General features: G+C 40.8%; 1 protein-coding gene across 3 annotated transcripts; it reads left to right on the top strand.

Moving 5' to 3' along the window:
* The first annotated feature begins 434 nt into the window (after window positions 1-434).
* On the top strand, window positions 435-26577 carry CHODL (chondrolectin). Of its 3 annotated transcripts, XM_077174498.1 has the most exons (8): window positions 435-645; window positions 15528-15840; window positions 16530-16687; window positions 20422-20469; window positions 20839-20922; window positions 22245-22347; window positions 24652-24730; window positions 26267-26396. In XM_077174498.1, the coding sequence occupies exons 1-8, from the start codon at window positions 555-557 to the stop codon at window positions 26267-26269; spliced, it is 879 nt and encodes a 292-aa protein (XP_077030613.1). In that variant the 5' UTR covers window positions 435-554; the 3' UTR covers window positions 26270-26396. The 3 variants fall into 3 exon arrangements, with proteins under 3 accessions (XP_077030613.1, XP_077030614.1, XP_054483954.1); XM_054627979.2 differs by lacking the exon at window positions 24652-24730 and having other exon boundaries at window positions 443-645; window positions 26267-26577; XM_077174499.1 differs by lacking the exons at window positions 20422-20469; window positions 24652-24730 and having other exon boundaries at window positions 26267-26577.

Genomic DNA, 26577 nt, shown 5'->3' with positions numbered 1-26577 from the left:
CCCGGCAGCGAGGCTGGGAGGGACCCGCCGCCCCGCAGCCTGCAGCCAGGAGCGGGAGCGACCGCACACCGGCTACGTGTGCCGGAACCTCTGCGGGGAAGGGGCCGGGCAGGAGGGACTGGGGCAGGGGCTGGATCAGGGGCAGGCGCTGGCATAGGGCCTGGGGCAGGGGTTGGGGCAGGCGCTGGGATAGAAATTGGGGCAAGGGCTGGGATAGGGGTTGGGGCAGGGGCTGGATCTGGGACAGGGTTTGGGGCAAGGGCTGGAGCTGAGACAGGGGCTGGGACAGGGATTGGGACAGGGGTTGGGACAGGGACTAGAGTTGGGACAGGGATTGGGGCTGGAGTTGGGACAGGGGTTGGGGCAGGGGCAGGGGCTGTCGCTGGGGCTGGGGGCGGTGCGGGGGCGGTCCCTCCCCGGGGGAAGCAGATAAAGGCAGGGCGGCGGGCGGCGGGGAGGTGGCGGAGGGCAGCAGCGGAGCTGAGTGCGGGTCCCTCGCTCCCCGCCGGCATCGCCCAGCCCTGAGCGACTCTCGGAGCCAGCGGGGCAGCGCCATGGGGGCCGGAGGAGGGCTGGGGCTGGCGGCCGTGCTGGCGGCCGCGGTGCTGTGCGGGCCCGGGGCGCTCGCCGGGCGCGTCCTTAGCGGTGAGTGCGCGGTGCGGGGCCGGTGCGGGAGCGCAGCGCTCCGGGAGCGGACCCGGGGCCGAACCCGAACCCGGGAACCGAGCCCGCTGGCCGGACCCGGGACCGGGACCGAGTCCGCTGCCGAACCCTCCGTGCATCGGCGGCGAGCGAGCGCCGGGAGCGCATCCCGGGCGCACCTGCCCCGGCAGAGCAGGGATGCTGCTGCTGTTGCTGCTGCGGGGAACGCGGGGGGATGCGGGGCCAGCGCGGGGGATGCGGGCTCCCGAGGCAGCCCCAAATCCTGCCCTGCTCCGTCTTCGCAGAGCTCCTGTTCATTGCCGGCTGCGTTCGAATTGCTTCAAAAGATGGAGCGTCTTGCCGAGGAGCGTCTGTGTGTGCGCCGAGTTTTGTTGGCAGCTGGACGGGGATGTTTCTTCTTTGTCTGCGGTGTTGTTGGGAGGAGAGGGCAAACTTTTAAGAGCGTGCGGTGTAAAATAGTGTTGTTGTGTGTGGGTGCGTCCACAACTCTCAAAACCAAGAGGAAGACAATATTTAAGAAACCTGTGTCTGACATTGGAGCTTAGGTTTAATTTAAGAGCTGTAGACTCCCACTGTGTGTTTGCAGTATACAGGTGTATATGCTCAGAAACTGCAAAATTTAATGAAAAGACCCCTTTTAAGCTTACTCTGGTTCAGACCCTCCAGACTAAAGCTGACAGGCTCTTGGGGATATGTTCTGTGTGCCTCTAGATCTGTGCATTTGCCTGGAAACAAAGATTTACACACTCCACTCTGCTTGTCAGCAAGTTGTGTGTGTATATGTGGGTGTAAGAACGTGGCTCTTACAAACTGTCTCCAGAGCAATGCAAATTATTTGTATACTATTGTTTCAGAGGCTGTAGCAGTAGCATATCAACAAAACTTTTTTGTAGGTTATTTTTGTTGTTGTTGCAAGCATTTGATTGCTGAATTCAGAGAACTTTCTTAGTTGCTGGGGGAGGGCAGTCACTGGACCATTTTGATCATGCTCTGTTTGAAGCAGGTTCTAATGCTACAGCTGAGATGGGCTCTTGGGGTTTTGGTAAAACAGCATCTTCAGGAAATAATGGCTAAGTAGCAGTACTTCCAACACTTTGAAAAATCTTGTTTGCCTCAACAGTAACCTGAAATGCTTCATCTACCTCTGTTATACTGTGAATTATACTGGTTTGTATGATACATCAAAGTTCTAAGCATTACAATTTATATGACTGCTATGGAACACTGGGGTTTTTTTAAGGAATAGTGAAGATTAATTATCTATGAGATGCAGTTGGCATTAGCAGTCTCAGTGCAGGAATCCGTGTGACTGAGGAAACCCAGTCCCTTGATCTTCCAGCTGCAGCTTCTGTGTTTAACTGAGACATAGGAAACTGAGGTCCAGCTTTTAAAGCCATGTGGGATATGTGTATACTGCCTTGTCAGAATGTTCCTAGATGCACATTAGGCTTTGGGGATTTTGATAGGACACAGACTCTGCCCCATATTTCCCTGAAGCATTTCAAACCATACGATGAGCCTCATATCACTGTATTATGCTGATAATTTTTGTCTGGTAAAATACAGGAGAGGGTTTGAAGCCACTTACAGAAAGAACCATTTACGTACTATTAGTTTATTGGTTGAAGTTGTGTTCATTACATAAAGGTTTCCTAAACAATAACAGCCACATTTATTTATTTATGATTATTGCAGATATTCTTATGTACTGGAAGAACTTTTTTTCCCCCCTTTCTTTCTCTCAAGGACCACACCCATATTCTGGCACATGCACATGGATAGGTGCAGTATTAGCAGTAGCTGACATTATTTTAAGCAAGAAATAGTACCATTGAATAATTGGGCAGTGTGTGCTGTCACCTGACTCCCATCTGTCTTACCTCTCTCTTGCATAAGAACCAGCAGTTTAGACTTAAGCAAGTTTATGTTTGAAATCATAAGTCTATACCTTAAACAGACCTATTCCTAAAAAAAAAATTTAAAAAAAAAATTATATATATATATTTGTGCTTCAGTCATGATTAATAATCTGGCATCTGGCATAACAGGAAATTCCACTGCTCTCATTCCAAATAAATATGTAGTTCCTATCACTCACCTAAAGTTGTTTGTGAGGCTGCTTGAGAGCTGGTTGGACCTTGTGAAGAGTCCCACTGACTGCAGTAAGTTTGCAGCAGACCTAGAAATAACTGGAAATTTGCTCCCATTTTGATCACAGTGTCACAAGGACAGAGGAGAAAAGGCCTGCCTTTTTGAAATACCATTTTTTAAAGTAAAGGGTGTCTGTTGCTTTTTCCAATATGTTAGTTTTCATAGGATATAATCAAAACTATTGTTGGCATCAAACAATTTGCATTTTGGTGTTATTTCTTTGCCATCTTTAATTTGGGAGGTTTTAAACAGTGATGCAAAATGCTTTTTAATTTTTAATATATCTAGACAGGTGTTTTGTGAGCAGTGCTGACAGCCTCCATATCCAACCATCTAGTGTTGCCAGAGAATTGATTCCTGTAGGAAAAAAACCCAAAGCAGTCTCAGGAGAAAGTGCTGAGTCTGCCTTGCTGTCCCATGACATCATAAGGAGCATGAAGTGATGATAATGCAGTTTGCAAAGATGCAATTACTTTAAGTATCTATTGGGCAGGAGAGATGCAAGCTAATCTTATTACTAATCATTTAACAGCCTATGTATTAATCATAGATATTATAGCTTAATGACTGCTGTTTGTCTAGTTGTATTTCTACTGCTTTTAAAGTTTTGCTCTTTGTTATTGCTGTGCATCAATAGCAGATTAAATAGTGATGTAGTATTTTAGAGCAGTATGTATCTATTTTGGTGCAAAAGTATCTGGATATATAAAATATGAAATGACTCACTTGGTGAGTCAGGAAACTACCAGAGTTGTCCCTAAACTATAGACTTTGTTGTTTCAGATGCCTTTAAAGAAGTGAATATGTTCTTCACATGGCTTATGATCAGATTTGAGTTCTGCATAAAGTGCTGCAAAGTAAGAGAATTAAAGCAGTGTCTTAATGGATACTGGATTGACTAGAGATAACAAACCCTTTCTCAAAAGATGCATGGTTTAGTTTAATTTAATTTAATTTGCTTGGCCTGCTTATTACACCTGAGTTTTGCCTGGGAAAGTGCAAGCATTTTCTCTAGATGAAACCTTCTACTGTAAAGATGTGGGTTGTTTTGTTTTTGGGTTTTTTTTGGTGTGAACTGCAAATTTCAAGGTACATATGCAGCTCAGAATTTGAAAAGATACAACCTGATAAAAAGCCTGCCATCTAATCTCCATGTGCAACAGGTGTGTGTTGAACACATTTTGTTGGAAATATGCAGCATTTAGTTCCGTACTACAAAAGCTTTTCTTGGATAGGCATACCCAGATAGTGTAAGATCCTTTTGCTCAGTTGAAGGTCTCAGGAATCACTTAAGCTGAGACTTGGAGAAATGCAGGAGAAGTTGGGCATTGAATTCCCATGGACTCCTTTATTATTTCTTCTCTTTATCCAGCTGTATTGAGCACTGTCTTCTTGGGGGCAGATGAATGATCTGGACTCTTAGAGTGAAATGAGGCGATGATTTTGGATATAATGCACGTTTCTGCTAAGCACACCCTGCTGCAAACCAAGAAATTCCATGATAACCTGTGGCATGAGAACCCAGTTTTGATGAGACCTCTGATGGTGGAGGAGTCCTTCTGTAGCAGGGTAGAAATATCCAAGTACTTAAATCAGTTTCTAGAGTCAGATTTCTGTATTAGAGGTGACTCCACTCCCTCTTTGTCAACCATGTATAGCTTACCTTTCCCATGAGTGAGAGTTGAGCAGGTTGGCCAGGCTGCAGTTCTGTTCAGGGATAAGGAAAGAGACATGGAAAATCCTAGGGCTGTGTCTCAGACCAGCATGCTTTCCCAGGAATACAGCTTTTTGCTCACAGCATTTTCTTCAAAAATAGAAAGGCATTGCAAAGCTCAAACTCACAATTGTCAAGTCCCAGTTTTCCACTTGGCTAAAGAGCCCAAGAGGAAATGCCTGCCATGGAGGGAGCTCTGGTGAAAACCTTGTGGAATGGTATGGACAATCTGCTTGCTTTCACATGGCTTTTCTTGCTCCCAGAGAGGGAAACCTGGGCACCTGCCTGCTTGAACTCATGTTCTGTACCTTGAATTTAACTCTCTGTAGGTCAGGTCTGATCCTATGCAGATCAAACTTCTCGGTTGTAGGATGTTTGCAGGGGAACATGTTTTAGTTCATAAAGAATTCTATACAGCATTATTTTTTCTGAAACTAATTCCCATAATGGCTTTCTCTTTGCAAATCTCTGATGGATCAGAAAAGATGGTAGATGCTAATGTACAATATGTAAGATGAAACAATCCTTTGGTAGGAATTGCTACACTCTAATCCCATACTCTTACCTCTCACTCACTAGTTGGAAGTTGAGTCTCTGGCTGAAGCAGTCCCTGACCACTGCCACCACTGACAAAGAGTGAGACCTTTGGTTCTAAACAATATTAAGAATTAATGAGTCCTAACTAAAAAGTTGGCATGTCTCCAGGTAAATCTGAATGTAGCTGCAGTATCCAGCTAATCTAGGCTCACTTTATAAGAAGGGAAGGAAAAAAGTTGATATTTTAAGAGTGAGATTAATTTAATAGAAATTTGGATTTTGAATAGATTGCAGATCTGCACTAGTGGATACTGCTCTCTGTGTTTGATTTGTTCAGCTGTCTACGCAGTGAGGTCAGTGAGTCAGTTTAGGTATGGACAGGTTATTGGGAAGATCTTAAGTTTGGTGAGATGAATCCCACACTGTATCTCAAGGACTACATGTAATGTGAATTGGCCAGTGATACTTTACCTCTGAATTTTCTCTTAGTGCAAATTATCCTTCAAAATATTCTAACAGACTTCTCCTCCCCTCAAACTTTTTCTCAATTTTTGCCTTAAGTGAACTGTCACCAATTTTAAGATTCCATGTGGATTGGCTTCTCCCACTTTCTTAGGAGCAGGTGAATGAGCAAGTCTTTGCTTGTTGCTTTCTCTTTTAATTGTGGAACTGCCACAAAAAGAAAGCACTCTACACTCCTGTACTGAAATGCATAAAGGGTGTTACATCCTAGGAAGCTCTTGAACCAAGGAAATTAATATAATTTGCAGCCATATATATTGCCTAAATCTACTGCAAATACTTTGGTAACAAATGCATGAAACTACACCTACTTGGAAAAAAGACTTAAAAATTTCACTGAAGATTACTGAGAATGGATGATGCTTGCTATGAAAAATAATTGAGAAGGAGTATGTTTTTTCTCTTCTCATTTTTTCTTCATTTAATTGACATAGGGGGATTTGCTGACTGGGGAGATTTGTGTTAACTAGGAAAAGGCTCTTCATTCAGAGGGTGGTTGGGCACAGAACAGGCTCCCCAGGGAGGTGGTCACTGCCTGACAGGCTTGGTCACACCAAGCCTGACAGACCTCAAAAAGAGTTGGCCAACATTCTTGGTGGCGTTCTTGGGGCTGGTCCTGTTCAGGGCTAGGAGTTGGACTTAATGATCCTTGGGGATCTCTTCCAAATAAATGATACTCTGTGATTTTATGACCAAAGAGTTGGGAACTGTTTCCTTCTGGAGGCAAAAATAAGACATAAGCCATCAGCAGAAACTGTCAAAAGTGCCTCCATTTATGCCTGGGAGAAAACCTGTTGAGGGAACTGACTGATGAGTATAAAGTGGGTATTTGTGAAAATGTCTGCTGGTTTGGGATAGGAGAATAAAACTATTCCCTGCTCCCCTTGGCAGGCACACACACTTAAAACATTCAGACTACAATTTTTGTCTATTATGTCTATTCCACAGCAAGCTAACAACCACTTCTTAGCTGCCATAGCATAGTATGTCTGTCTTAAAATCTTCTGTGAATTCTGTTCTGGGCTTCATGGCTACACTGAAAACTACTGATGAATGGGATTAATTTGAACCACAGAACTGTTTGGGTTGGATGGGACCTTAAAGATCATCTCATTCCAACCCTCTGCCATGGGCAGGGACATCTTCTAGTAGGCCAGATTGCTCAGGACCCCATCCAGCCTTACCTTGAGCACTTCCAGGGATGGGACACCCACAGTTTCTCTGGGCCAGTCAGTGTTTATGCTTTTTTAATAAACAGCTGAACTTTTAGAGTACTTAGCGTGTCTTCAGGTTATGATATATAAAAATTTATTGTGTCACTGTGTATAAGAATTAACCCATGTGTTACTGTGTTTATAAGAACTGAAAAAACAAAACGAAGCAAACCCACTGCCAACAGCTTCTGCTGTTAAGGGGGATTTTGTTTGGTTGGGTTTTTTTGTTCTGGGGTTTTAAAGTTCTGGGTAAAATAATCCACATCCCAGAGCAGACTTGTATATATGTAGCTCTTTCCAACACACTCTAGTTCTTCTTATTTTGAATGGGTTCAAATAGATGCCATTGACACTTGAGTGTTATCATTGGCCTCATTCTGTCCAAGTTTTTCCTTAAAAAAGGGAAGGCAATTGGTAGATTTAGGGGGTTGTTTTAGCAGCTATGTTGCCACTTTTTGTGAACCCCAGGACAGTGCAGCTGTGAGCTGGCCCCTTAGAGAAGGAAGTGGCTGACTGCCATGGTGAGTGCTGTGATATACACCTGTAGAGTTCACATGATCAGAAGAAAGGAAAATAGTTATTACAGGAAAGGCTAAATGGATCTCATGCTTGAAATTTATGATGTGTTAGATAGCTGAAACCAAGCTGATGCCAAAATGAAGATATGTTTCACTTAGAAGAAAGGAAAGCTGTCAGGGCTTTAATGATTTGACCTGGGGGAAAAAAGGAATAGTTTTTGGGAAATACTTTAGAGATTTTTTTTTTCTGACTGAGTTATGACTCGAGTCAGTGACTGAAACTTTTTCATAAAAATGGATATTAATTTTCCAGTTGAAGACACCCTGTATTGATTAATGTAATTGTATGTTTTTCTGCAATGGTAATTATGGAGGGTGAAGTGTTGATTGGCTTCTAATGAGGTTTAGACATCAAGCTACTTCTTTACAGCTCTGTTGTCAATGGCCTGAGTTCCCTCCTTTGTGCACCAGGGCTTAGAAGCTGAGTTTAAGGAATAAATGTGTGTTGTTTCCTTTGGGAAATAAGTGAATTGCTGTGTGAAGATGGCAGCTTTCATGCTGGCTGGTATTCCAGTTCCCAGTACCTCAAGAAGAAGCCTAAAGCACCACATCAGGGATTTTGAAAATCCAGACAAACTTTTAATCTGCTGGGGAGAAGACAAATTCTCCCACCAATTTTTTCAACACGATGAAGAAGATTTTTCAGGACAAGAAATCCTCCTGCATCCTCCCAAGACCTAAAAAAGAGAGCACACAGAGGCTTTGACAAACCTCCCCAAAAATAACCTGCTTGGATCAGTACTTGTCATAAGGGGTCTCTTAACTACCCATTTTTGTGAACCAGCAACCTTGCTGCATTGTGCAGGGAAGCTCGCAGATCCAATTTTAATTGCACTTCTATTCAGCTGATGGCAAAATCCAGGTGTTAGGGATGAGTTTTATTTAATATATAAATGGGCACTGCCAGGTGCTCCTTTGCACTGTCTCCTTTTTGATTGCTTCGTTTTTTTAAAGGTGGAGCTATAATGGGTCTATTGAGGACAGTTGTCATTCAGAAATAAGCACATTCCCTGTCCCCAAAAGTGCTTAGAAACACAATAACTGATCTAGTAGAGGCTAACATACAGGTGAAAACCCATTTTCAGCAATAAATCTACTGAGAATCACTTGCCATGGCAAAAGAAAAAAATAAAGTCAAGGACTGGACAGGGTAAATGCATCTTGTGTAGCTTCATATTCTGCATGACTATACTAAATCTGTGTATAAATGGTATAATACAGTAATTTGATTTTACTTAAAACTTCATCATCCCTGTTTTTTTCTCTTTGCAAAAGTTGCATTAATCCTAGAGGATTTGTCTGAGGACCTCTTGCATCATCTTTGCTAATTCACAAGATATGGGATGCTTAATGACTGAAGTTACCTTATCTGGCCTGTGTTTGAGAGAGAATAGAAAAAAAAAATCCTATTTGTCATTTTAGACTTGCTGTCTATAAATGCATCCATAGCTTTTACTTGGCCAAGAATTTAGCAAGAAGGATATCCATTATAAGAAATATTTTAAGAATGGCTGATAGATGAGTTTTGCACGAGAGGTTGGGGCCAGGCTCCTCCATTTAGCCACCTTAGCCATGGTCTGCATGCAGTGATATGTTACATTCAAGCTGTCTGTGTGCACATCTGCCTGAAGCACAGCTGCTGCATAGGCAAATGTGGCCCTCAGGGGTTTTTATATAAGCCATTAAAAGTGACCTGGAACCTTTGAAAATTTTTCACCCTGGAAAATCACTTAAGAAAAAACTCTATGATGACATTTTAGGCATAATCCTTAATCCAGAATAAATCGGTAACAACTTCCTTTTCCCTCAGAAGGCTTGGTTTTCAGGAGGATTGGAGGAAAAAGTACCTGCTAAGGGATGGAAGAGATTGCTATGAAGATATCAGTACAGATAAAGGCTGGCTTTTGATCTGTACAGCAGGTTTTATTTGAATGTCAAATTTATGAGCATGTGGAATTCCTTAAACTGCTCAGGACTGTGAGCTGAGAAACATCAGTGCTTTGAACACTGACTCAGCTGGAGAACAATGTGTCATGAGTGTTACAAATTTTGGGAGAAAAGATGGCCACTTGCTTTTATCATAAATGCAGACAGAATGTAATTATGAAATGTTATCACAGTTGTTTTTTTTTTAAATATTAATATGAATCATAAAAAAAGATTATATTTGGTGGATGGATGCAAATAGGATACAGTAAAACATCAACAGCAGTAATTTAATATAGCAAAATGTGACCAGCAGCTGAACCCAGGCAAAATCTGACTGGGTGATACAAAGACCATCTGACAAGATGCATCAGCTTTGGAACAAAATGTGATTAGGAAAATTTATTACCACTTAGTCCCTTCCTGGCCACGTTCTGGAGTGCATCACTGGGACTTGGTGTGGGGACAGGTGAAAACAAATTGTGCCCATTGTCCTGCATGCTGGTTGGTCATCCCTGGGGTCACTAAGCTCATGCTGGTCTTCATAACACAGGCAGAGAATATTTTGGTTAATTGCCATAGATTTCTGTTTTGCTATTTCATTATCTCTTTCACTTTAAGTCCTTGTGGTTTTGTTTGTCACTTTGTTTTTAGAGGTTTCCATCAAGCTCTTGCTGCTCTGGTTAATGTTAAATATTTCACACTGCTTTTTGCCAAGTGCTCTTCTGATTTTTCTGCTGAATCCATTACCTTAGGGAGAAAAAAAAAAAGTCAAAATACAAAAGCATAATGGAGTTTAATACATCAGGCTACATCACTCATTTTTGTCTCTGTTCACATATGCTGTGCACATGCAGTGGCTGACCTAATCTAGGTGGGTGCTAATGGTGTCAAACCCTGGATGGCAGGTTAGTTTGTGAGGTTCAAGAAGGGTCAGTTTGTAAGGTTCAGAAGGAAGAGGAGTGGGATTTATCAGCAGGGAGCTTATCTTCTACCTGATGTCTTCAAAGACTCCAGCTAAGTGAGATGTGTCACTCTAAATGACCTTTGTGCCCCTCATGGGCCTGTGGGGGTTTAGTTTAGAAATAAGCCTGATGCTCTTAGGGAGAGAAGTCTTTGACCTGGGTATTTTATCAGCAATTTTGCTTCTAAATGACACTTTGCTGTAACTTCTGTCATGATTCTGTCATCCTATTAATTGTTTAATGAAGCATGGTTATTAAAACATAATGGAGATATAACTGCTTGAAATAACAGCTTGCAATTTGCTTATTTCTTTTTTTCTTGAAGGAGATTTCTTTTCCCCCTGTACAACTATCTGCAGAAATATTTTAATGGGTAATTTAGTTTAAAAATATCTTTGTTCTGAGGCTGATATCTAAACATTCTACTATGGAGCTTTTGTGAAACACCCAAAGATGGAAATTGACCCATATAAATGGTAGCTAGCACTTTCTGGAGCAAATCTTGTTCACTTGCTTTCATCAGCTAATGGAATGATGAGACCAACAAAAAGATTATTCATGTTGCATAGTATCTTAGCATGATTCATTCCAATAGTCTTGCTTACAAATCCAGTTTCTATTCAATTGGGACAGAAAAACTGGAACGCAATTTATACAGCTGAAATAACAAAAATGTTGCTTTTGAACTAACTGTGGAGTCTGCTGAAAGGTGTTAGGATAAGGTAAAGTAGCACATAGTTAATATTTCCATACTTATCTTGTCTCCTGTACAATGTGGTCCATTCTGTTGTTTTTTCAGTGGTAAATTATTTCTGCTTTGTAGTTCAGAAATTAGTAGTGAGAGGAAAAAATGAAGCTTTAAAACCTGACATCCCAGTGTGTTCCGAGAAGAGCACTAAAATGTCAACTGATTTGCCAGCTATTAAGGCACAACTGCAGATTTCCATTAACACATTTATCTGCCACGGTGGAACTGGTTCAGAGTCTGCTTCAAAAGAAGAAAGAAAAGATTCAGAGCAGGTCACTGCCTAAACACAGGGATGAAATTAACTAGAACAAGAGAAATTCACAGCTTCTTCCAGAAAGCCCACTGCTCTGCCTCACACACTTCATTCACACTCTTTGGGTCTATGGGTTTTAATGCCAATTATTTCTTTGTTTCTTGCTGTTTTCTCTGTTGGTTTCTGGAGGTATATTCTTGCAGAAATGATCAGCCTGTGAGGAGGAAATTATTTCTTTTGCCACAGGTAGAGAGAGCAAAAAAATGAAAGAGCAGTAATTTAGGAGTTGGATTTCATTCAAATTTTCATTTTTTCAATTCTTTCACTTTGTAAAACTTGATTTTAGAGTTACTTAACCCTGCCCAAATATCTGCAGTAAAAATGGTGTCTTTAAAAATTATTCTGGTCAGTTTAAGGGAAGAAAGAAAATGTCTTCCACAAAGCCTCAATGTTTTAACCTGGAAACCCTTGGATAGAAGTTGGGCCTTCACATCTGTATTCTGATGGCTCTGAGAGGGCTCCCTGCTTTGAGTGCACAATGGGAGCAGGCAGGGCACATATTAGGGGCTGCAGTAGCTCTTTGCCTTTGTGCATCACAAATGCTCGTCATCCTCCTTGCTGCTCCATACAGCCCCACCTGGTTTCCTTGGTGTGGGTGATGGAGCTGAGCATTGATACAGCCCCTGTGTTGGACAAGAACACAGCACAGCTTATGGATACAGGCCTTGGAGCAGGTCAGAAACAGCCCTTGCTGTGACTTGATGGTCTTCAAGGTCTTTGCCAGCCTAAAAGATTCTATGATTCTGCTTGAGTCCCCATGCAGCAGCTGACTGGCAGATGAGCATCCTGAGAAAGCTCAGCTAGGCAGCCAGCAAGGATCCATTTCTTCTGCTAGAAGGTTTGGCTCAGATTTTTTGGGAGAGTCACTGAAAAGCAGAGGCTGTGCATGAGAACAGAGTGTGGGAGGGGAGCACTTCAGCCACCTGAGAAACATGCATGGGTGGGGGGGAGTGGATGGTGTGTTATAAAGGCAAAGTTAGCTGTTTTCCCATGAAAATTATGATCCATAGCGATCAGCCTGCTCATCACAGTTGGTTGAAAATTCCTGCATGACTGAAATTGTGACCAGGATATTTTGACACCTGAATTTGCTGATAACTTGCTACTTGATGTCAAGGAGAAGTATGTGCACAGAATGAAAGGAAACCAAGGAAGAGTTTATTTCAAAGATTGTCTGGGAAAATAAAAAGAGCAAGTCAATGGACAAAGCACTCTTCCTAAATTTGCATGTACATCTTGAATTAATGCTTTGAATCCAGTCTTCAACTACAGGGAAATGGGTGGCCACTTTTCCTTGGAAGTGATTAGTGTCCTGCATAATTCAGTGCTGGGCTTTGGCTCTTTGTGCTGCTGTATACACATGTGTGCTCTGGCAATGAGCCATTGTCACTCACCCAGCAGTGAGGGTCAAAATGTGATCAGCTCCTCCTTCCCTGTGCACTCTGTCCTGTCAGTGAGACACAGCTCCTGGGGGAAAATCGATCACGTTAGCAAAATTTGAATTTCAGCATTGTAGAGGAAGGGAGTGAGCTGGGATTTAATTTCAACAACGAGCTTTCATTGTTGTACTTCCCACTTTGCAACATTTAGACTTATCACTTTGTTACTTTGATAACAGTAGTATTTTTTGTTGAAGAAGTCCAGGAGGAAGCCCATTATTTCATATGCACCTCTGTTAAATGGAATTTCCCTTGCTTCAGCATCACTGCCCAGCTAGGACTGTGGTCCTTGCTGCATTTATTGGGAGCAAGGCTCCTAACCTGTATGAGTAAAGGGAAGTATCAGGAAAGAAATTGGGGCATACATTGTGTTTTCAGGACATTATCAGAGAAAGTCAAAACTGGCACTCTCTGCCTGATCTCAGAGCCTGTTTTTTTCCATATCTGTGGCGCAAGCTTGTCCTTTTATTAGACTGTTCTTGTTCCTGTGTTATTTTGGTAGATTAATTACTGATAAACAGCAAAATTTTCAGAAGTCTGTCTGCCAAGGTAAGAATGAGATTAAAAAGATGCTTTTCTTCCTGATAGTCCTTCTCAAGATAAACTTTAATAGGGTATTATAAAGTGAAGGTTTCAGAGTTTGTTGGTTTTTTTGGTTTTTTTGGTTTTTTTTTGGTTTTTTTTTTCTAGAAAGATTACAGGAATTTTAGGAAACCCTAGAAAGTTAAGCATAGTATATCTCTGTTGCCCCTATAATTTAGCTTTCTACAACAGAAATGGTCCAAGAAAATGAGTTATTTTCAGATTTAGCTAAAAGTCAAGAGCTGATCCTGTTTTCCCATTCCTATATTAATGCATCTTTGTTACAATCTGCTTATTCTCTGCAAATACTTGAAACTATGCTCTGTGCAAATACAGAGATGTCTTTGACTCAGCCCTTGTGCTGTCTGCTCTTGGAAATATCCTACTTATTAAATACAAAAATGAAGCAATGCTAATGCAAAAAGAATGAACTTGATGTGGCTTTTAAGGTTTTTTGTTTGCTTTGATATTTCCTCTTTGTGCACAGAAAAACATTGCCTGGGAAAACATAAATATAGCTGAAGTTATGTGAGGATGTTGCTGTTTCCCAGTGACAAATTCTAACTTTTTTTAAGGTGAAAAAGGATAAATCTTGTTCAAATGGTATTTACATGAGTCACATATTTGGGTTTGCTGAAAAGTGAGACTAAATACAATATTTTCAAATGCAAATCTGATATAGTACAATAAACTACTGTACTTTGTAGTGGTGTGGCTTTACCTCAAGTGCAGTGAGCAGTTTGGGGTGCCTCAATATATGAAGGATAAAAAGCCTTTAAAGAGTGCCCAAAGGAGAGCTATGAGGATGGTGAAGGACCTTGAGGGGAAGCTGTATGAGGACCCACTCAGGTCACTTGGTCTGTTCTGCCTGGAGGAGACTGAGGGGAGATCTCATTTTGGTCTTCAACATCCTCACAAGAGGGAGAGGCAGACACTGATCTCTTCCCTCTGGTGATCAGTGACAGGACCCAGGGAATGGCCTGAAGCTGTGTCAGGGGAGGTTTAGACTGGATATCAGGAAAAGGTTTTTCACCCAGAGGATGGCTGGGCACTGAACAGGCTCCCCAGGGCAGTGGTCACAGCACCAAACCTGACGGAGCTTGAGAAGCATTTGGACAATGCTCTCAGGCACATGATGTGACTCTTGGGCTGTTTTTCACAGGGCTGGGAGTTGGAACTCCATGGTCCTGAATGATCCCTTCCAGCTCAGCCTATTGTGTGATTTTCCATTGTCCAAATTTTCCAGTAAAATAATGGCTATTGTTGATTTCTAAACAGTCTAGATAATGCCTGGTAGTTTTTTGTTACTTTGGTATCCTTCAGTCATTCTTACTTAACAAAATAAAATTTCCTACTTTTCTTCTCCAGTCATAAATTTCTATACTGGAAAAACTTGTTGGTTTTTTTTTTAAGAGATGTTTCTATTTAGAAGCCTTTTTCTGTCCCTAAATAAGCCTACTGGAGTTCAGTTGTGGCTGATAAGTGAGTGTGTTAGTTCCTCATCTTGTATACCTTGAATGAACTCTAGAGAGTCTTAGTAGTTGAAAATGATAATTATTTTTCCTTTTTAGGAAACAGACATGTATCTTTCTCAGACAAAGAACTGTAAAGAGCAGACTCTCTCCTCCCACAGACCTTTACAGGTTGTGCTTAGGCACATTGTAGTGAAGAGCAGCTATGGGTTTCTCTCATATACAGCCTCTCAAAGTTGAGGTATCAAAAAAAAATTCAGCTGCTTCTTGCCACTAAACATGTGTATTTGAAACTTATTTTTTTTAAATTGAATAGCTCTGATTACACAATAAAAGTGGTGAAGTTAGTCCATTAGTATGCAATAGTCAAGGAATATGCTCCAAACAGATCCTGGCTATAACAGAGAGACCTGATGGTACAGTCATTAGAAAGTAAATATTTTCCTAGAGCCTATTGGGAATCTTCAGTGTTTTGGAGAGTTTCACAGGCCATGGCAGGATGGCATAGATTCCCATGAACTGTGTGCTGTTTGAAATTTAAATTAGAGCAAAGGATTTCAGTGGTGCTAGGTTATCACCGTGAATCCTCTCAGGCAAAAATCTCCCATCCTTCACCAGCATATGCATGATGTGCTGTATTCTTTTCTTGCAGCTTTGATATTCATCACTGTGCTCTGAACAGCCCCATGTTTTTGTTTTTCAGGCCAGAAGGTGTGCTATGGTGCCTTCAAGCACTCATGTTACAAACTAGCTTATTTCCAGGACTTGACCAGACGCGTGGGCTTCCAGGAGGCCCGCCAGGCCTGTGAAATCGATGGTGGGGCTTTACTGAGCTTGGAAAGTGAAGCTGAGCAGCAGCTGATAGAAAACATGCTGCAAAACCTCACCAAATCAGGCTCTGGGATTTCTGACGGTGATTTCTGGATTGGGCTGTGGAGAAGTGGCGATGGACTGGCCACGTCGAGTGCTTGCCCTGACCTCTACCAGTGGGCTGATGGAAGTATGTCACCATTCAGGTAAGGGTGTGAAACTGCTCATTGAGAAGGTTCCAAGGAAAGGAATGGAGCCTGAAATGCCAAACCTTGCCTGACAGCATGAAGTTTGTGGAACCCCCCCCTTGACTTCTCCAGATGAAGGGTAACTGGCAATCGGGGGTTTGAATTTGAAGCTGTGACAGGATGGCATTGTGTGGCTACAGCCTACAAATTTCTTTGCTCCCACCCACAGAGTTTGCCTCTGCAGGATGTTTGGAGGTTGTTCTGCCACACACAGAGTCCTTCAGGTGTGGTCTGAAAGCAGGCAGGTAAATTCTGCAAGGATCTGGCCACCTCAAATCAGGGAGCCAGCCACTAAATAAATTATTGTGAGATGCTGAGTGTAAATTGTTCTGTTTCTACCCTTTTTGACAAACCTTTAACTTCCTGATGAAGCCAAAGGCCAGAGTAGCACCAACTCATAGAACTCAAGACAAGGGGACAGATAAGAGTCTAATAGGGAGGAGAGCAGAGCACTAGGGTGTTATTTCTGCAGAGGTGCTTTGATCAGAATTGTTTTAAGATTCAGAGATGTTCTTGGGCCTTTCACAGAAGTGTTGTGGGAAATGCAGGATGCCTTTGAAGAGGGTGGGACTGTTTGGGTTGATATTTCTACATTGATGCATACACTTTTCTTTGTCATCCTGATGAACCTTATCTTCAAAAACTAGAAACTGGTACACAGATGAGCCTTCCTGTGGAAGTGAAGCCTGTGTGGTGATGTATCACCAGCCAACTGCAAACCCTGGTCTGGGAGGGCCTTATCTTTATCAATGGAATGATGATAGATGCAACATGAAGCACAATTTTATCTGCAAATATGCCCCAGGTAGGTAAAACTGAAGCTATATTTCACTGGTGGGACATGGTCTTGTTTTTGAGGGAATCTTCAAGTATCTTTTGGCCTTTGGTACTGGTTCCTTTGGTGTGTGCCTGAGCTGGCATTAACAGGGGACATTATGTGTCAATAATAACTATTAAAATACATTTTTAATACATTTAAATAAACCCGTTTATATATAATAAGAAATTTAGCTTCACCATCATGCCTTCCCAGGGTTTTATTTTATTTAATTAATTCCCTTACTTCACAAAGCATTTAAGTGTACATTTTCTACTTTCTAGGTAGGATGACCAAGACATCTTGGTCCTCCTGTAAAAAAAATTGCACTGTCCTCATTGTTGCAGCGCTCCCATTTTATACCAACTTACACATGGTGGTTGTTTTAAAAAGTTATGGCTTGAAGAATGAAGTCCAGAACAGCAGGAAAAATTTCTGCATTCATGCATGTAGACTTAGAGAGATATGAAAAGCAGATGCATGCTAGTTGAGATGGTGACAGAAAAAACAGATCTTAGGCAATTTGGCTGTACTTTCAGACATGACATAAGTTCTGTATATGTCAATAGAGGAAAAGTGAACTATAAACTAGAACAAGGTGCAAAACCAGAAAGGACATAAAAAGTAAACTTTCCAGTTTGAGCCTGTAAAATTTTCTATTCTTGGCGATACTTACAGTAAATGAAAACGTGATTTTCAGCAGGACCTTGCAAATGTTTTCAAATAATTTTTGGTGTGTTTGTTTTTCAAAACTAAGCTAAAAGAATGCATAGGAAATTATGGATTTTTTTCATTTATTAATTAATAAAAACTCAAGGGGTGGACCTTGGGAATCTCATGAGGTTTGACAGACCAAGTCCAAGCTGCTGCACCTGGGTCAGGGCAGCCCCAGCACCAATGCAGGCTGGGCATGAGCAGAGCCAGAGCAGCCCTGGGAGGAGGAGCTGGGGGTGCTGGTGGGTGAGAGGCTGGCCATGCCCTGGCCATTGGGAGCCCAGAGCCCCCCGTGTGCTGGGCTCATCCAGAGCCCCGTGGGCAGCAGGGCAGGGAGGGGATTCTGCCCCTCTGCCCCCTCTGCTGAGACCCCACCTGCAGGGCTGCATCAGCTCTGGGCTCCAGCACAGCAAGGACAGGGACCTGCTGGAGCCAGGCCAGAGCAGGCACCAAGGGGATCACAGGGATGGAGCAGCTCTGCTGGGAGGAAAGGCTGAGAGAACTGGGATTGTTCAGCCTGGAACAGAGAAGGCTTTGGAGTGACCTAATTGGGGCCTTCCAGAGCCTGAGGGGAGTCCTCAGGAAAGATGGAGAGAAACTATTTACAAGGGTCTGGAGTGACAGGATAAGGGGGCATGGCTTCAAACTGAAAGACAGTAGGCTTAGATTAGGTAGTAGGAAGATATTCTTTGCTGTGAGCGTGATGAGGCCCTGGCACAGGTTGCCCAGTGAATTTGTAGATGCCCCATCCCTGGGAACGTTTAAGGCCAGGTTGGATGGGGCTCTGAGCACCCTGGTCTAGTGGAAGGTGTTCCAGTCCATGGTAGGGAGTTGGAAAAAAGCTATTATTTAAGGTCCCTTCCAACCTAAACCATTCTATGAAATCCTACTCTTAGCAGCTGTTTGACCTATATAATTCTGCAATTTCTTTTCTTCTTTCTCTATGCTGATGATCAAACAACAATCATTCTCTTTGTAGAGGTCTGTCTGTAGAGATCCAGGCCATTTTGTTCCTCTGGTTTTGGTGGATACATATATTTTTCACTTTTTGGTCACTTAATGAGGATATTAATGGTAATTAATATTACAAGCAAATATTAAATATCTGGCAGAGTTGATATATCAACGTGTTTTGGCGTACTGTCACCCCCAAAACCTGTTCCTACTTTTGAAATTTTTAGTGGTTATCACTACTTTATGATGATCAGTAATCATCATAGGCCTTTCAAGGAAATGTGACAATTTTATCACTTTTAGAACTGTTAGCATTATTTTGAAATTTCATTTCATTTTGAAATGAAATTATTTTGAAACAAAAAATGTTTCATGTAGTTAAAAACCCAACATTTTTACGTGAGAAATTGCAGGCTTTATTAAAAAGGTTTGGTTTCAGGTCTATTTTGTTGCTTTAAAAGCAAACAAATTTAAATTAGATAATTATTTTGTACTAGTGAACTACTTACCATTCTTGTTGAGATGTGATAAAGAATTGCTTTTTCTATTGCTTTTACCATCTGAGAAAATGCTGGATATTTTGGATTGTCAGAAAACAAGGTGATAACAGTAACAATGAAAATACATTTGTATTTCTTTCTCTAGGTAGAAAGTGGGTTATTAGTTTATAATGAGGCATATAAGGCAAACAATGCATAGGTAGATTATTGCTAGTATTGACATTGTTATGCAGCTAAATGCAGTACTACTGAATTGTAGCTATTTATTTTTCAAACTGCTGGAATTGTGCTCTTTAGCAAAACAGACTATTCTCCAGAAATGTATTTTTCTGTCACATGGAGGAAAGGAGTGGATGCAAAAATGTATATAAATAGATATATGACATTTCTTTCACTGCCTGAAGAAAGTAACACAATGTTTGTAGGAAAATTACTTTTGTTATCTCAAACCAAGTGAGACTTACAAAAGACCTTTTTCCCCCCCTCAAATCACTGCAAAGGCTTCAATGTCAGCTCTTAGCAGTGCAAAATACATCCATTTCACCAGGAGTGCTAAAGTGCCACATGCATATTGAATTTCAGTTTGTTATCTGAGCATGTTGTTTTTCACAACTCTCCTCTCTGTATTCAATATAGGGTGCATGATACCAGCCACAGGCCAAAACAGGTTGCAGGTGACTTTGATAAAGTTGCATCTAATTGTATCATCAGCAGGTCCAGGACAGTGCTCATTAGGCAGCCTTGCTCAAGCAGCAACTACATTTCTGGTGGACACTTTTTTTTCCAAGCCCTCCCTTGACAGCATTTACTGTTGCAATGTTCAGTCTGGCTTTGGGTCATATTGATCATTCAGCAATCTTAAACTTAATTATAGGTTGGTAATTGTGACCTCATTTAGTTCCTGTCCAGCTCCTGTAGGTTTGATTATGCAATCAAATTAAAAACTCATCTCCTCTTCTGCTGTCAAGAGACAGCAGCTCAGTTCTTTGGAGTATCTTGGTGTCTTTCTCTATATAAGGCCAAATGTAGCTATTTTTTTTACCAGAGTAGGTGAAATAATTACCTTTATTTAGTAGGCTTTATTGCTGTTTTGATTTCTCTTAGCAGTTTGTATTTGTCAAGACCCTCAGAACTGTAGTCTCATAGCACTGTTAAGTTACTATAACCTTATGATAGAGAGAACTTCATATGTGGTTTTAGAATTGTCTGCACAAATGAAGCTTTGGGTATGTCAGGCACTTTATTCAGCACAAGAAGTTAGGGTTTAACCATTAGCCATTAAATCAGAGGCCACCAAGAATTGAAACTAGACTAAATTATAGCCTTCTAAGGAGCAAAAAGTATGAACTAGAGGTGAAAGTATGAACTAGAGGTGATCTGACACTAGTTTGCAAAGAGTCTTTGGTAAGAAGATGAAATGCTGAAGAATTAAGCAATTATTGTTTGGGGGAATGTATCTTTTTCTGTGATACTGCATGAAAAAATTGGAAACATCTGTTTTATTGCACACATTTTTCATTCTTCAACAATCAATTTCAAATATTGATTTAACAGATAATGTCTTAGAAAAAGAATTAGGAGACAGAGCAGAGCCAGAATACGGTAAGAAATTTTGACACATTAAATTCCATTGCACTGGTAAATACATAATTATAAGGATACAATTCAAGGGTCTCCAAAATTACTCAATTTTAACAGGCACAGTTAAGAACTGGAACATAGGAAAAATGAATTCTTCAGAGAGCAACAGCTACAAATATATGGCTGTTGTTCAGAATAACACTGCTTGTAATTCTTCTTACAGATATAATTCGAATTTTGTAATAAAATCCTGTTCACGTGTATATTTAATAAATCATAAAAATGTTCATTTTACCAATAAAAATTAAAATGTAATTACTATTCATTTATTTAATAACATAATGGCCATATTTTTTACTGTTTTCCTAAAATGCCTGATCTCCTTTTCAGATATTTTTCCAACAGTGCCAGCAGGAAATCCTTATGACACAAGCAAACCAGAAGATCAGTATCATATTATTGCTACTGAAACAGGTAATGTGTTCATATGAATGTAGTGTTCTGCTAAAAATATTAACAGTAGAATTAAATTAATATTTCAGTTTCCATTTTTGTCAATAGGAAGAAACAGTCTGTTTCCCTGGGAAGTGCCCTGAAAATACATATATTTGAATAACATTTCAAGAGTTTTAGTTGCTGTGGAAACAAACTATTTCCTTGTCTCACCATACTTAGGATAAACACCATGTCCATAGCTCCCCCAAGTACCCTGTGTTTTTGGAGAACCACATGTTAAGAGGAGTTCAGTGCCTTGCTAAGGTTCCCAGTAGAGATGAGTCTTGATATTTGGGAAGTGGATACCTGCTGCCCAGGTTCTGCACTGCCCCTGGCCGCTTCATTCAGCAATTTATCTTCTCAACAGAGTCCCAAGGCTCAGGAAGAGTTGTAGCATGACTTTAGTTCAAGGATCTGAACATGTCTAAGGAGCAGCCCTGGATTTTACAGGATTGGGATTATTGAAAGGGGGTGCTTTGTTTGCCCACTGGTTGTCTGGATTTGAGCCAGCTTCCTAACTCGTGTTTCCATTATTTTTAACTCCAGAGGAATTATTATATGGATGAACTGTGGTTTGTAATCAATCATACCTTTTAATACAATCTGTGCAAAGACTAAAACTCAAACACAATGTGAATATTCACATTTATTCTTGCTAGGGAAAATATTTTCAAAATAGGACAATAGGTAAGAAAATCTCCACAATCTGTACATTAAATGTGTACTAGTGCAAAACATGGGCATACAGTTACTGGGAAACAGTACCCTTCTGGAAGCTGCAGACCCCATCCTCTATTGCAGGCAGATGATAGAGCCTCAGCTTGCACCATTTCCCACTCCTTTTGTGCAGGGACCTGCAGAGGAGCACCTTTAGCTCTCCCCATTAGTCAAGGAGAGGCTTTATGTGTCTTTTAAGGGAAAAGGGAAGATGAGAGCCAGGCTCATTCCTCCTGTGGTCCTGCATGGGCAGGGAATCCAGATACAAGGATGAAAGAGTCTGCAGTTGAAATGGACTGTAAAAAAATTAGGCTGTGAAATGTACTCCATCAAAACACTTGAATTGTGAATTAAAAAACTGGAAAATATCAGAATTGAAGACCTTAAGATATGTTTTGCACATAACTCAAGTGCTGCTTTATTCTTGATACTGCTTACTTCTCTTTGGAGCTCTTCCTATAGAAGGAATATATGTGTTCTTTTGTGTAAGTTAATGTATTCCTGTTATTTTACTCCAGATTTTTCCTGACATGGTTAAAAGCATTTCAGCATGGGAGACATTAATGAGAATTTTTGTCTTGTAGGTATAATTCCGAATTTAATTTATGTTGTAATACCCACTATACCACTGCTGCTGTTGATACTGGTGGCTTTTGGGACTTGCTGTTTCCAGATGCTTCATAAAAGGTAAAATATACTCATCCATAGTGGTTTTATAATGCAGAATTCATATTTCCATTGGCAAGCTATTCCTACTGAAAGACTGCTTACATCTATCCCCAAATATGCAAATAAGTGCCTTTTCATCTATTAAAATGCAAGTAGTTTACAGCTGTTACAGCTGAACATTCACCTACAGGCTTTTTCCACAACATGCTGAGATAATTCTAGGTCTCAAAGAATGCTGCTGCTGGGACTCCACCTGTTCCTGAAGAAAGTCTCTTTGCAGATCACTTGATAGTCAGGGCTGTTGTCAGCACTTTTATTTCACCTCTTTCATAGTGATTACCACCTGTAAAATACCTGGACTATGGGAAATAGTAGAGGGGTCCCTCACAGATACGGGGTGAGCTCAATTTCTAAGCCAAAGTAAAAATTTGTTCCAAGGACAAACCTAAGGGCCAGCAGCTGCTTAATCCTGTTCCACTGCACATACCATACAAATAACAGATGGACCACTGGGGCACAGAAATTGAAAATGAAAAGCAAAAGCTTGCTTTGAGCCACACACTAGTGTGACATCCTTTGTACATCATGTATGTGCTTAAGAGGATGCATAAAATAAATAGATATGTATTTATAGCTGTGGTATCAAGCAGGGGTACTATTATGCAAAAAAGAAACATTTCAGCCTTTGAAATACAGTACAGTTTGCTTCAGGCTTTTAAATTCTTTGGACTTTTCATTTTTCTCAAAATATGATATAGATACATAAAGACATGAAAACATATAATTTATTTTTTTTCTGAACTGGTGTTTCTGAAACTCTCAAATATAATTTGTAAGCTGTTTTCCCTCTTGAAGACCAGGAACAACTAAAAGGAATATGATATCACTGTTTTAAGAAATCTAAAAAAAAATCCTCCTTATTTTTAGCCCTTTATTTTTTCCTTATGATTTTTACTTAGTATTTCCTGCCAATAGCTGCAGTAACTTATTTCAGGCAAGAAAACACTCCAAATGTGAAGACTGTTTCTGTCTGTGTGAGTGAATGTACAGTGATATTTGCAGTACTCCTTGATACCATGCTTCATAGAAGCAAGTAGCCATAAAGAACAAACATTACGAGGTCTGCATAAAAAACTTGATTTTTTTAATGCATTTTCTATAAAGAAAAAGAAAATAAACACTTTCCAACCTGTCTTATGACAGGCAAATAAACATTTCACAATGTGAAATGTTATATATATATGTGAAATGTTATATATAAACCTCACCACTGGTTGGAAGCTCAAAGCAGAAAAGAGTAGTAAAATAGTAATATGTATAACATTAACAATTGCATAGTAATTGAATGCTGGAACCCTTATTACAGTGGCCCTGGATTTCCTGGTAAGTATGGTACATCTTAGTAGCTTTTCTAGCAGGTACTTCTCTTCTGAGAAAAGTTTCAGCCCTTGAATACTCCTGGGAAAGCAGTGAGAGATTCATGGCCCACTGAAATCAATAGAAAAAGTAGTGTTGACTTCAGTGGGCTTTGATCAGGCCTTTGATGCTATAGCACTTCATGCAGAAGTAATTCATCTGAACTTCCAAGACTTCAAAATTGCATGACACAGATATTGGAAATTCACCTTGGAAGATTTCCCTTTTTTTTTTTCTGTCAGTTGATTAGTTTGATAGATGAAATGGTACAAAAATCAAGGACAAAATGGTTTTGGTGCAAAACAGGGCTCTCGTTTTTATTGTTTGTTTGTTTGTTTTTGTTCCCAGAATGTCCATTTTGAGTTACATCAAAACCTTTAATTAAAGAAATTAAAGCATTAAAAAAAAAATAATTTAGATCAAAAAAACTATCACCAAAAATAAAGTATTTTTTTGAAACAAAACTTTGTTTTTAAAAATACTTTCCTATCTATTTTTGATTTCCACCTACGATCTGCTTTGCAAAGAATTTTTGTTCATCACAAATATGCAGCTCTTGGGCAAAAGCCAAATCAAAAGAAGAAACAATCTCTTGAATTTATCATCTGGACACAGTAGAACTTTAGGAAAGGTATTCTGTCCTGCTGGGGAAGGAGGGACCCCCAACTTTCCACGTGAACCTGACTTCTCATTCTTTTTTAGGCTTCCACAACATGGTGACCTTTCCTCTGAAAGCCACAACCCATGGCCAACCAGGACATGCCTAGCTTGAAAGGTCATGACTAATTTTGCCTGTGATTGGGCTCTTGAAGGGTAGTAATAAGGCAGAGCAACACCTCGTCCCTGTAGCTGGCAGAAATGATCAGCTCATTCATGCTTAGATGCTCTCCCTTTCATTTCTTCCAGGGAAGCAAGGAGAAACTGCTTCAAAGACCCATCTCCATTATCATCTGAATGCCTTGCAGAAAGTTTAAATTCCAACCTGGTATATTTCTCAGTTTCTATGATTGCATTTGATGGTCAAAACACCAATATGCTCAAGCTATTTATTGCATCTTACCTTTGTCACTAAAATCTGTTTTCTGAACCAGCTGTGAAAATCAGCGTAGGTTTGTTGAAGACAAGCTCATTTGATACAGTTCTGATCCAAGGTATTTAGAAATTGCTCCTGCTGTGTGGCAAGGACCCTCCATTCAAATTGTTTCATCATTAATTTGTGCCTGCTTTTGCTGGATTAATCCAGAGGGAAGTAGTGACTTCGTTTCTTTAAGAAGGAAGCGCTGGAACTACTCGATTTCATTGCAATTGCTTTGTTTATAGCATTGTGGCCTGATCTAAAGTCCACTGAAGCCAAAGGGAGTCTTTCCAATTACTCCAATGGGCTCAGGTACATAATGCATTATTTTGTAGGACCTCAGAGGTAAGTCTGGAGGGACTGAAAACTGCTGTAGCATTCAGCACCCTCGAAGTACATTTTAAATCAACTCAGATCGCTTGCAGTTACACACCAGGAAAGGAGTAAAACTGGATGTATAGGACTGTTGGGACTCTTAGGTTTCCACCTTACAGAGTTATGTAGGGCTACTTCTCCTCTTCTGGTTTTTACTTAATTGGGAAAAAAAAACCATCAGTGTGAAATATTCAACCCAGAGATTGAAGCATTTTCACTGATATGCAGCTGCAATGGCTCTTGAAGTGGCTCCTCTTTCAGTAGTCTGCAGTGCACTGTCATCTCCCAGTCTAAGTGAGGGAAGATGGTGTATTGTGGCATTTGTAGCCATGTGGAAAGACTGCCATAAACTTTTGGGGTGCCTCAGGGCTCCCTGGAAAAATCAGGGAAAACACATTAGCAGTATTGCAGAGCAAGTACTTTTTGGAACCAGTTTTCTCTCTTTTTTTAAATTGAAAAAACGCCAAACACAAAACCTGCTATTGACAGTTTTGACTGAAAACTAGCCCTAAGGAAGCTTTCTACCAGTCATTCATTGCCAGGAGTCTGATTCATGTCCCATCACTTCATGAGATGTCAGGTCAAGCCCCGAAGGGAAGGGGCTCGCTGGCACAGGTGTGTGCAGTGACCCCATTGGTGTACCCAGGGTGGGCAGGGGTCAGGTACCCACTGGGATGGGTGGGCTGCACCTTGGGCATGGGTTTAGGGGGTTTGTGTGCTCTGCTTCCCCCCAGACAAGGGAAGTGCTCAGCTCTCACCAGCCCTGGTCAAACAGAGTCCTTCTCTGAAAAGACTACTCTGTACGAGAGGTGTGGTTGGATGGGAACTGGGGAAAAAATAAATAAAAAACCATCCAGGCCAATTCAGTGCAGTTCCTGGGAGCAGCACTGCTAAGCAGAGTGGTCTGGTATTTTTGGTAACAGTGCCACTGTGGATGGGGAACCCACACTGTGAGAGCACCAAATGTGGCCTTGAGATCTGGGGATGGAATGCTCAGGTCTGATCACAGAGCTGAATCAGGACTGTGCAGGCACATGTGCACTGAAAATAATTTGTATTTTTATTTTTCAGTAAAGGAAGAACAAAAACCAGTCCAAACCAGTCCACACTATGGATTTCAAAGACGCCTAGGAAGGACAGTAGCATGGAGGTATAATGATTTACTGACTGAAAATGAGGCAAAAATAACATTTTGCAGTGAGGCTGTATTATAATGTCGTCAAAGAACATTAGCTTGGAATGGCTTGAAAATGCAAAGGATCTACAAGAATGAACTGTAAGCTCCCCCTTGAGGCAAATGTTCAGATCATTTTTATATGATGTTTGTTTATTAATTCAGTAACAAAATATGCCATGCTAAATAAAGGGTATGTGTTTATTTT

Source organism: Agelaius phoeniceus, chromosome 2, assembly GCF_051311805.1.
Source record: "Agelaius phoeniceus isolate bAgePho1 chromosome 2, bAgePho1.hap1, whole genome shotgun sequence".
NCBI classification, from domain to species: Eukaryota; Metazoa; Chordata; class Aves; order Passeriformes; family Icteridae; genus Agelaius; species Agelaius phoeniceus.
The sequence above is the reverse complement of the archived record's forward strand: the minus strand, read 5'-3'. Positions and strand labels throughout refer to the sequence as shown.

Coding starts and splice junctions, on each gene's coding strand:
- CHODL (XM_054627979.2), top strand. CDS start 555: ATGGGGGCCGGAGGAGGGCTGGGGCTGGCGGCCGTGCTGGCGGCCGCG. Junction 15,841..16,529: donor GGAAGTATGTCACCATTCAG/GTAAGGGTGTGA, acceptor TTCAAAAACTAG/AAACTGGTACACAGATGAGC. Junction 16,688..20,421: donor TATCTGCAAATATGCCCCAG/GTAGGTAAAACT, acceptor TTGATTTAACAG/ATAATGTCTTAGAAAAAGAA.